At 50.6% G+C, this 11,440-nt stretch overlaps 1 protein-coding gene across 1 annotated transcript; it reads left to right on the plus strand.

The window, feature by feature from the left end:
* The first annotated feature begins 1,091 nt into the window (after window positions 1-1,091).
* ADAMTS4 (ADAM metallopeptidase with thrombospondin type 1 motif 4) lies at window positions 1,092-9,996 on the plus strand. Its single transcript, XM_027854820.1, has 9 exons — window positions 1,092-2,316; window positions 3,485-3,808; window positions 3,969-4,101; window positions 5,855-6,025; window positions 6,353-6,639; window positions 6,842-7,028; window positions 7,456-7,631; window positions 8,644-8,819; window positions 8,960-9,996. Exons 1-9 carry the CDS (start codon window positions 1,693-1,695, stop codon window positions 9,384-9,386), a joined length of 2,505 nt encoding a protein of 834 aa, XP_027710621.1. The 5' UTR covers window positions 1,092-1,692; the 3' UTR covers window positions 9,387-9,996.
* Window positions 9,997-11,440: the final 1,444 nt, after the last annotated feature.

Genomic DNA, 11,440 nt, shown 5'->3' on the forward strand with positions numbered 1-11,440 from the left:
AGGTCCTGATGGACGCTAACTAATTCTGTTAGGCGAGAGGCAAACTAGAATGATGGGGGGGGGGGCGGCGCACAGGAGGGAGAGAAAGATGAGAAAGAAAGTCTCTGGGGGAGGGTAGGACAGGGACCCATGCTTCTGGGAGAGAGTAGGAGTGGGGCCAGGAGCCCTAGGGGAATTGACTGGGAGCTGGGCCAAGAAAAGGGGAAGCCAGGAAATAGGGGGGAGGACGTGAATTGAGGAGGGGGAGCCCTGGGGGACAACGGAGGCGGAATGGCTGTTCCGGGTAAGTGTTGAGAGGAGGAGGGAAGCTAAGGAAAGGGGAGCCTGAGGGAGGGGGGGATGGTAAGGGAAAGGAGGTGGTTTCTGGCACAGGAACCCCTGCCCTGGCCCAGGCTGGATCCTCCTTGTACAAAAGGAAAAGTCATTAACTCCTCTCGTACTGCCCTCTATCCCCAACCCTCGCTCCAAGCAGAATTGCCCTACCTTCAAATTATGAACTCCCTTGTCTCGTCGTCTCCCCACCCCGCCCCCACTCCCATCCCATTCATCCTCTCCACTGTCCCAGGTGGACCGTTCAGCATCCCTAAACTTAAAACTTCCTTGCCCTAAACTCACTGGGACTTCTGATGGGTTCCTCTCTCAGCTATTTCTTTTGTTCCTCTTTCTTCACTCATTCATCTCCCTCAGTTCTGAGACCCAGCTCCTGGGGAACAGGGGTCATCTTTAGGGAGTCCTCCATCCCCTTCAGAGTTAGGAATAAGAGATTTAGGTGGGGGAGGGGGGAGAGCAATTCTTCTCTCGGCTTTGGCTGTTATTTTGTTCATACTAGAGCTGGGGGTGGTGTTATCCCCCAACTCCACTTCCCCCCACCCCCAGCCAGGGCTGTGATAAACTCCCAGAAAAGGAAAGAAACAGCTGAGAGTTGGAGTCAAATTTAGGAAAAGAGCTGTGTCATCAGCTGGCCAAGTGCCTGGGATCTGACTGCTGGGGATTCCCCTCCCCCCACCCCACCCCCAATTTCCTTTGAAAACCTGAATTTTTGGAAGTAATGAGACACCCCATCTGCCTTCCCACCAAAGACCTCAAGCTCAAGTCTGAGTGGCTCCGCCAGCTCAGCCAATCCCCGCTGTTCACTGTACTTAAAGGCGCTGGCGGGGAGAGCCCGCTAAGGAGAATCCAACTGGGAGAGGGCTGGGGAGACACAGAGACATAGAGACAGAGACACGGATACAGACACAGAAAGAGACAAAGAGCCAGAGAGAGGTATAGGGAGATAGGGAAATCCACAAGTCAGAAAGTAATGCAGAAAGTCAAACAGAGGAAAAGAGGACAGAAAAAGGCATAGAAACAAAAGAGACAGATACACAGGGAATCAGAGGCATACAGAGATAGGGAAGGGCAGAGGGAGACGAAGAAGCTGCAACAGGAGAATCCTCAGAGGAGTCACTTACTCCACGGAGTGAGGGGGGAGGTGTTTGGGGAGGTGGCTCTCAGACTTACCTCTCAACTCTGTGCGGGTATTTTCTTTATTACTTTGGAAGCTCCCTGGTCCCTGTGCCAACACTGCATCCTCCTCTGGCACAGGTCAGAACCCACAGGGGATTCCTGCTGAGAGGATCCTCCAAGAACCAGGCAGGGGGAGTAATTGGAGCCTTGAACACCCTGCTTCCTTCTAGCTACTGCTGCTGTGCCATGTCCCAGGCAGACATAGGTCCCAGGAGGGACTTAGGGGGAGCTCAGACCAGCCCTCTGCTCCCCACTCCATCCCAGCCACTTCCAGGGCTGCTACTTCTGATTTTGCTGCTACTAGACTCCTGCTTGTCTCTTGCCCAGCTGGTGGGCCTCCCCACTCAGGAGGAGGAGATCGTGTTTCCCGAGAGACTCAATGGCAGCATCTTTCCTGGCCCCGGCTCCCAGGGGCTCCTGTTATATCGGCTGCCAGCTTTTGGGGAAACGCTGCTTCTGGAGCTGGAGCAGGACCCTGGTGTCCGGGTTGAGGGATTGACTGTGCAGTACCTGGGCCAGGCGCCTTCGATGCTAGGTGGGGCTGAAGTGGGCACGTACCTGACGGGCACCATCAACGGGGACCCTGAGTCTGTGGCATCTCTGCATTGGGATGGGGGAGCCCTGCTGGGCGTCCTACAGTACCGGGGGACAGAGCTCCACCTTCAGCCCCTAGAAGAGGGAGCTCCCAATTCTGCTGGGGGGAAAGGGGCCCACATCCTACGCCGAAAGAGCCCTACCAGAGACCAGGGCCCCATGTGCAACGTTGGGGCCCCACTCGGGAGCCCAGGCCCCAGCCCTCGAAGAGCCAAGGTAGGCAGCTTCAGAGTCCCTGCTGCGTCCGCTCCACCATATCTGTCCCACTGACCTCCATTCATCCTTTCCCCACCCACCTCCACCCCTGCCTGCTCCATTTTCTCCTCTCCTTTCTTTTCTATTTCTACTCGCCTTTCTCTTAGGGGTCACCAGTCATTCACTTTGCCAGCTAGGCTCTGGGTGAGGACCCTTGGTGTTCTTTTCATGTCAGTTTCCTGACTTGTCTCCCGTCCAAGCCTCCCCAGACTCTTTCTTGGCTAGAAGAAGGCTGAGTCCAGCTGGTGAATTTGCAGCAGTCATGGAAACTACGGCTGGAAAGTAACCACACCTCCCTATAACTGGCCCTCAGAGCCCCTCTCTCCAGCACCGGGAGTCCCAAATGGAGTGCCTTCAGATTAGGCAGTCATACTTCAGCTCTCTATCCCTGTCCTAGCACTTTGCAGTTTCTTTACTTGTACTGAAGAAGATGGATCTGAGACTGGCCCTTCAGTCCAAACCCCACTTCAGAAACTGGAAGGACATTCATAATCTCTCTTTAGCTTGTCCCCTTCCCACCCTGGTAGACAGTTGGTCTGTCTTTCTTTTCCTTCTTCCCTTCTTTTCTTCCTAACTACCCTCTTCCCTCCCTCCTTCTCTCCCTCCCTCCTTCCCTCCCTCCCTCTCTTTCTCCTTCTAATCCAGACCAGACGCTCCCTCTAAACTCAGCCACTGCCGGATATCTGGCCCCAGCCCTGGCTGCTGACAGACTTGTTCCCCCACCACCACATAGCACAGACACGTTGCAACTCAACCTTCTACTCCATTGTTTTCAGGCCCCTCTCACAAACAGGGGGAGCCCCCCTACATCTCCTCTCAGGCACTCTCAGCTGTTCTTTCCCCCTGAGGCCCACGTGGCAGGGGACGTGGCACCCCCTTCCCCTCCCCTTCCCTAAACCGACAGCTGATGTCTCTGAGTAACCACAGGAGCCCCTTGGAGTTGGGGCAAAGAAGGGAGGAAGGAGATAACTAAGATAAGAGCATGAACACAGTGGGGTCATATGGGTTCCAATCTAGTTCTGCTAAACTTCAGTCCCTAGAGGAAAAGGGGTAGGGATGAGGTGAGGGGGAGGGAAGAAACACTGGTGTCTCTGGATTAAACCCTCCTTTGCTTTGCTCTTCCTCCCAGCGCTTTGCCTCAGTAAGTCGCTTTGTGGAGACCCTGGTAGTGGCAGATGACAAGATGGCGGCATTCCATGGGGCTGGGCTGAAGAGATACCTCCTGACTGTCATGGCAGCTGCCGCCAAGGCTTTCCGCCACCCAAGTCTTCGTAACCCAGTCAGTCTGGTGGTAACCCGGCTGGTTGTGCTTGGGCCTGGTGAGGAAGGGCCTCAGGTGGGTCCCAGTGCTGCTCAGACCCTGCGCAGCTTCTGTACCTGGCAGCAGGGACTCAACATTCCTGAGGACAGCCACCCTGACCACTTTGATACAGCCATTCTGTTTACTCGACAGGTGAGGCCCCAACCAACTTCCCATTTCCCCAAAGCGTTCTATGCTGTTATCTAGGCCTCTTATACCCCTAAGCCTCCAGCAGGTCCCCTATTGTTCTAGAGTGCCCAACCTTATGGAGCTTGGTTTCCTGGTTCCTAACACATCTTCTGTACTCCCCCAGGACCTGTGTGGTGTCTCTACATGTGACACACTTGGCATGGCTGATGTGGGCACAGTGTGTGACCCAGCCAGAAGCTGTGCCATTGTGGAAGATGATGGACTTCAGTCAGCGTTCACTGCTGCTCATGAACTGGGTAAGAGATATTTTAGAAACACTATCCATGAGTGTATCCTCTTAGGCCCTGACTTAGACCCTCTTCTCTTTCCTTTCTGCACTTGCTTACTTGATGACCTTGTCAGTTCTTATCGGTTCAATTATCATCAAGCAGCTAAATCCCAGCTGCTCTCTTTCCTGAGCCTCATTCTAACATCATCATTTTGCCTATTGGATATTTCAAACTATATCCTAGGCTTCTCAAATGCAGCATGTTGAAAACAACTTTATCTCTCCCTCCAAACCTACTCTTTCAAACTTCTCTGTTACTGGTGAGGGCACCATTATCTGTTCACTAACCCAGATTTGCAGCCTTACTGTCATCTCACTCACCAACCGTGAATCCAATCAGTTGCCAAATTTTGCCATTTCAATTTCTTCATCACCGCTTGCATCCATGCCCTCTTCTGTCACACAGCCACTGCCCCAGTTCAGGTTCTTGCCTCCTCTGGACCCTCTCACCTGGGCTATATTATAATGACTTCTTGACTGGCCTCCTTGCCTCATGTCTCCCTTCTACAATCTATCTGCCACAAAGTGATTTTCCCAAATTGCAAAGCTAACCATTTCACTCCCTACTCCATAAACTCCTATTACCTCTAAGAGCAAATATAAACTAATTCTGAGGGCATGTAAAGCTTCCCTTCCTACCTTTCCAATCTTACACATTATTCCTTCCACATATTCTTCACTCCAGCATTATTGGCTTATTTGCTATTCTTCATACATGATCACCCATTTCCCATCTTTGGGCCTTTGCACTGGTTGTTCCTCATGCCTGGAGTGCACTCCCTCCTCATCATCCCCTTTTAGAATCCCCACTGCCCTTCAAAGTTCAACCCAAATGCACTTGCTACGAGAATCCTTTTCTGAAGGTCTTCTCCTCTAGCTACTAGTGCTTCCCCTTCAAAATAATTACCTTGTTTTCATTTTGTATGTAATTGGGTATGTGTATACATTTTATCTCCCCTGATAGAATGCAAGCTTCTTGAGGGCAGGGACTGTTTCTTTTATGTCTTTATATACTTAGCAACCTATACAGTGCATGGCACATAATAGGTGCCTAATAAATACTTATTGACTAACTGATTTGTAAAATGATGGGGTTCGATTAGATCAGCAGTTCTCAAACTTTTTGGTCTCGGAAACTCTTAACCTCCCTCCCCCAAGAATTTTCATTTATGTGGGTTGTGTGTATGTATATTTACTATTTTAGAAATTTAAACATCTTAGTATTATTATGAAAATAGTTTTGATTTCAAAGGCCCTGCCCACCCCAAAGAATCTCAGGGATATCAAGGGTCCACTGGCCTAAGTGACCACCAAGACCCCTTTTAGTACTAAATCTATAATCCTACCCTTGAAAAAATTGAGGCCCAGAAAGGTGGAGTAATTTGTCTAAGGTCTAACTACCTGGGTAGTTAGAAGGAGAGCCAAGATTTGACCCTATGTCCTCTGTGTACTTTTCATTACACCCTACTCCATAAATATTCAAAAGGATGTGAATTGAAGACATAAGAATTACAGATAAAGGGGCCGTGTGTGTGTGTGTGTGTGTGTGTGTGTGTGTGTGTGTGTGTGTGTGTGAGTGTATGGGCTTAGAAAGTGATGGAGTCCAATCTGCAAACTGCCAGATGCTTCATTGTCATGGCATAAGTATCCGATCCACCCTGGGATGGAAGGGAAAGGGTATGGACGGGACCAGGTCTCTAGCAGTATTTCTGCCCCCACAGGCCATGTCTTTAACATGCTTCATGACAACTCCAAGCCATGTGTGAGTCTGAACGGTCCTGGGAGCTCCTCCCGTCATGTCATGGCACCAGTTATGGCGCACGTGGACCCTGAGGAACCCTGGTCCCCCTGCAGCGCCCGCTTCATCACTGATTTCCTCGACAACGGCCATGGTCAGAACCCCACAGTGAACCTTGACCTCTATGGGTGAAAATTTGTGTCCCCTGCCCCCATATCTCCTCTTGACCCCTCCTAGGATTAATCCCTGCTTCTTGGAAGACTCCCACTCTTTTCAGGGTTTGCTCCCCCAAGTGCCTTCTATCTAAATGGTGGGAAGAAGGCAGAAAGCACAACTATCTTTATGAGCTCCTGTTTCTTGTGCTTGTCCCATTCAGCAGACCCTAAGAAGCTGGAATATCCTCAACCTTCTAGTCCCAGGATCAGGATCCACCCCTTCTTGCCCTTGATAACTTTTCTCTTTCCTTCTCTTCTTTCCCCAGGACACTGTCTCTTAGACAAGCCCTCAGCTCCTCTGCGCCTGCCTGTGACCTTCCCTGGCAGGGACTATGACGCTGACCGCCAATGCCAGCTGACCTTTGGGCCTGACTCAAGACACTGTCCCCAGCTTCCCCCACCCTGTGCTGCCCTCTGGTGCTCTGGACGCCTCAACGGCCATGCCATGTGCCAAACTAAGCACTCTCCCTGGGCTGATGGCACCCCCTGTGGACCCAACCAGGCCTGCATGAGTGGCCGCTGCCTCCAGAGTGCTCAGCTCCAGGATTTCAATGTGAGGTTCAGGAGATGTGGGAGTGGGGTCGGTGACTAGGGGGATGGCTATTGGCAAGGGAAAGAAAGACTATGGGGAAAAGAGATGGAGAGAGTGAGAATACAAAGAGAGGGATATGAGGCTGGTGCTAGGATGGGGCAGCGTGAGGGTATGTGAGTGAGAAGGTGTTAATACTTATTTCTCCCATCTTATGCTTCAACAGACCCCACAGGCAGGAGGATGGGGCTCTTGGGGGCCCTGGGGCGACTGCTCTCGGACCTGTGGAGGTGGTGTCCAATTCTCCTCTCGCGACTGTACTAGTCCTGTTCCCCGGAATGGTGGCAAATACTGTGAGGGCCGCCGTACACGCTTCCGCTCCTGCCATACCCAGGCCTGCCCCACAGGCACAGGTAGGGAGTGGGGGGGACAATGGAAAGGTGTGCCTTCCACTCAAAGAACTGTCCTATAATCTCTAGAGATTGGGAGACAGAATCGTTCTGTGGGGGTTGGGAGTAGGACTACTGTACATAGACTCCTATGTACCCCTATAGTGCTTCTTAGAGCAAAAGGGGAAGGTACACAAGATAGGCCCTTGGCGGGGGGAAGCCCTAATGTCTATGCATGGGTGCTGGTGAAGCTGATGGTCGAAGAAGGCCATTGAGTCTCAGAGTCTAACACAATGTGTCCTTGGCAGTTTATGGGTGGTGAAAGTCGGGGTGGGGTTGGAAACAGTACTGGGACAGCAGATGGTAGGCAAAGCTAGGGAGATGGATAGAAGCTGGGGGTGGGGGTAGGACTCAGTCCTAATTATTTGTCCTGTGTCTTGGGATGCTACAGCTTTGACCTTCCGTGAGGAGCAGTGTGCTGCCTACAACCTCCGCTCTGATCTCTTCAAGAACTTCCCAGGGCCCATGGATTGGGTCCCACGATACAGTGGTGTGGCTCCCCAGGACCAGTGCAAGCTCACTTGTCAAGCCCGGGCCCTTGGCTACTACTATGTCCTGGAGCCTCGGGTAAGGACAAGGGCAGGGGTGGAGGGTAAAGTATGTGGATCCTCAAGGCCCTGACCTCCCACCCTACCCTGACAGGTCCTATCCTACCCTATTTTCTGAAAGCTAAGAAATAAAAATCTTGGGGGCAGCAGGGTGACGCAATGGATAGAGTACCAGCCCTGGAATCAGGAGGACATGAGTTAAAATTCAGCCTCAGACACTTATTAGCTAGCTGTGTGACCCTGGGCTAGTCACTTAACCCCTCCATTGCCTCCAAAATTAAAAAAATAAAAATAAAAATCTATGTCATAGACAAACCATCTATATAGAACAGTGCCATCTTACCAGTAATATTTACTTATAGCTGCTTGGTGAAATAAACCACAAAGTGTTGAAAATTACTGCTCACATATATCTGACCATTAGAGTCTTTGTAGCCCCAGCCACCCAGGATATCATCTTTCCTTTGTTTTCTTCTCTCCTCCTAGTTCCTCAAACCAGCCTCCACAATGTGGGGTCTGGCCTCAGGGCAACCTTGGTGTTGTTGGTACCAGGTGAAGTAGGGTACCCACTGAGCTTTACCCTACTTTCACCATTAAAACTCACTATTATCTCAAGGATAGCTAGGTGGCTCAGTGGATAGAGCACTGAACCTAGAGCCAGGAAGAAACCCGAAAGTCAAATCCAGCCTTAGACAATTATTAGCTGTGCCACCCTGGGCAAATTGCTTAACTGCTCTTTGCCTCAGTTTTCTCAACTGTAAAATGATAGCATTTACTTTCCAGGATCATTGTGATGATCAAATGAGATAATATTTGCTCTTAGCATGGTGCCTAACACATAGTAGGCACTATGTGAATGTTAGCTATTATTATCATCACTTTGTTGGCATGTTGGGCTCCTGCCCTGATTGCCAAGACCTTACAGCATTTTCTTCCTGAAGTCATATGAGGCTCCTGTTCTTTTCCCATCCCCACACGCCTCTACCTCTGTCACCAGGGTGACTTCCCCTCATTACTTTTCTTCTCCTCAGGTGGTAGATGGGACCCCCTGCTCGTTGGACAGCACCTCAGTTTGTGTTCAGGGCCGCTGTATCCATGCTGGCTGTGACCGGATTATTGGCTCTAAGAAGAAGTTTGACAAGTGCATGCAATGTGGCGGTGATGGCTCGGGCTGCAGCAAGCAGTCAGGTTCCTTCAAGAAGTTCAGGTATAGGAAGATGCCTTCTCCACCCTGGCCCTAATGATAGACCTCATAATACGGAGGCAGGATGGGGCAACGGTAAAATGGAGACCTCTTTTTCTTGTCCTCCTCCTTCCCTAACTCTGTCCTCTTGCACCCTTCTCCAGGTATGGGTACAATGATGTGGTCACCATCCCTTCAGGTGCTACCCACATTCTAGTGCGGCAACAGGGGGATTCTGGCCCCCACAGCATTTACCTGGCGCTGAAGCTTCAAGATGGCTCCTATGCCCTCAATGGTGACTACACACTACTCCCATCTGCAAGTGACGTGGTTCTGCCTGGAGGCGCCAGCCTTCGATACAGTGGTGCCACTGCAGCCTCAGAAACCCTAACAGGCCATGGGCCATTGTCCCAGCCCCTGACCTTGCAGGCCCTGGTAGTGGGTAATCCTCAGAATCCTCGCCTCCGCTATAGCTTCTTTGTACCCCGGCCTACACCTCCAGCCTCTCGACCCACCCCAAAGGACTGGCTCCGACAGCGTGCACAAATCCTGGAGATTCTCCGGCGGCGCCATTGGGTGGGCAAAAAATAACCCCACCCTCCCAGGGGAGCAGCCCTGGGCACGGTGGGGGCACACAAATGACTTCAAGGAGGGGGCTCTGAGGAGCTGCCTCCTATAGGGCACAATAGGGAAGTGGTAATAAAGGCAGGACCTACCCCTTTTCCCCATCTTGCAGGCTGGCCCTGCCCTGGGCTGCCTGACTGAGAGAGGCAGCCCAGCTACTATGTGACTGGGGGCTAGTAAGTCTAAGATGGGGGAGAGTCCCTCAGTACCCACCCATTCCCTCTCCAAAGCTGGTCATAGGAGGTGGGGAATTGCAGGGTGGGCCCCAATTGTATTTATTTGATATTTATTCATTGATTTGTGAGGGGTCAGCACCAAGGAAGGGTAGAGAGGGAAGGTAGAAATTTGTCCCTCTACACATAGCATTTGCTCTACCCAGGGGATCAAGTGTTAGTGGTGACAGGCATGAGAGGTGTGTTTTTGTGTGTCTGTGTATGTATGTCTGTGTGTCTGCGTATGTCTGTGTGTGCTCCTGAACCACATCCCCTGGCCCCTAAAGGAGAGACAAAGGGGATGACAGGAGTATGTGGCATGAATTATCGTGTTTTCTAATAAATTTAACTTCATTATTTATTCACTGGGCAGCAACTATGTGTTCGTTTTGGGAGCTGAGGGCTACCACCCCTTCTCCTATCATGTTTGGAATGCATGGGTCTAGGACTTAAGGTTGGCAAGGTCTAAGCATCTGGCCCCTTTCTTGCCTTCCTCCCCTCCCAGGGGACTACAGGGCCACCGGATGGTGTTCAACCATGCATCCTTTCAGTTACCACTAACTACCCCATCCATGCTAATGCCCAGCTCCTCCTATGGGCAAAGCTCTGTCCTGGGTGCTGAGGGGGAATCCAGATGGAGCAGAATCTGCATATAGATTTAGAGCAGGATGAGACTCAATACTTGGCACAAATACATGGTGATTAACATAGTTGATGGAATATGACGATTCAAACATAAAAACTGACACCAACAATACAAAGATACACACAGGGGTGAAGAAAGGCATGACTCAGGGGAGCTGGTAATTTATAGGCATGAAGTAAGAAAAGCCAGCACTCAGGAGGCAGTGGGGGGAATAGCGAGGAAAGGATGAAATGGGAATGGGGGAAGAAATTGGCCAGGATGTGATAAAGTTCAGAATGTGTGGAGTGAAAGAAATGGCTTAGTAGTACTCAGACTATGATTCTAGGGCAGGGGTTCTTAACCTGGGATCTGTGAACTTGTTTTGTTTTCATTTTAATATTTTGATAACTGTATTTCAATATAACTGGTTTCCTTTGTAACATATGTATTTTATTTTGTGCATTTTAAAATGTTATTCTGAGAAGTTCACAGGCTTCCCCAGACTGCCAAAGGGGCCCCTGATACACCAAAGATTAAGACCTTTTGTCCTAGGGGGAAATCGAGATGGTGTTGGCAATCCATGTTCCTTTGGAGGTGAGGGTGGGGAAGAGTGACTGGAGAGGTTTCAGAAGGAAAAGAAAAAGAAAATTGTCTCATAGGCACCTGGGTAGAGTTAGCCTACCCTAGTAGCAGGCTGTTGCCTTGTACCAGTATTCAATCTGAGCACTAGCCATAACAGCTACCACCCCCTCTGCGTGGCTGGAACTAGGGCTGACCGACCCATTTCAACCAGTCAGTCAACTCTACCTGGGACCCTTTTCTCTGAACAACACCCCCCCCCCCACCTCCTTCCCCTGTTGTCTGATACAAGTAGAGACAGAAACAGGACAACAGAAATAAATGCAATTTGAGACCCCTTCATGAGTGGTAATATAGATTGGTTGAACACTACTGTGCAGGTGCTGGGGTTGGGGGTGGGGAGAAAGAGAGAAAAAAGGATGGGGAGAGGAGAAACAAAGAAATTATAAGACAGCTATTTTGCTCTAAGCAGAGGTGGGGAACCTGCAGCCTCAAGGCTTCATATGGCCTTCTAGGCCCTTGGGTGCAGCCTTTTGACTGAGTCCAAGTTTTACAGAACAAATCCTTTTACTAAGGGGATTTGTTCTGTGAAGTATGGATTCAGT

Source organism: Vombatus ursinus, unplaced genomic scaffold (genome assembly GCF_900497805.2).
Source record: "Vombatus ursinus unplaced genomic scaffold, bare-nosed wombat genome assembly UNPS02010639.1, whole genome shotgun sequence".
Classification (NCBI taxonomy): Eukaryota; Metazoa; Chordata; class Mammalia; order Diprotodontia; family Vombatidae; genus Vombatus; species Vombatus ursinus.

Excerpts from the sequence above, each read along its gene's own strand:
- ADAMTS4 (XM_027854820.1), top strand. The coding sequence starts at position 1,693 with ATGTCCCAGGCAGACATAGGTCCCAGGAGGGACTTAGGGGGAGCTCAG. Across the intron at positions 4,102-5,854 it reads CACTGCTGCTCATGAACTGG|GCCATGTCTTTAACATGCTT; the intron begins GTAAGAGATATT and ends CTGCCCCCACAG. Across the intron at positions 7,029-7,455 it reads GGCCTGCCCCACAGGCACAG|CTTTGACCTTCCGTGAGGAG; the intron begins GTAGGGAGTGGG and ends GGGATGCTACAG.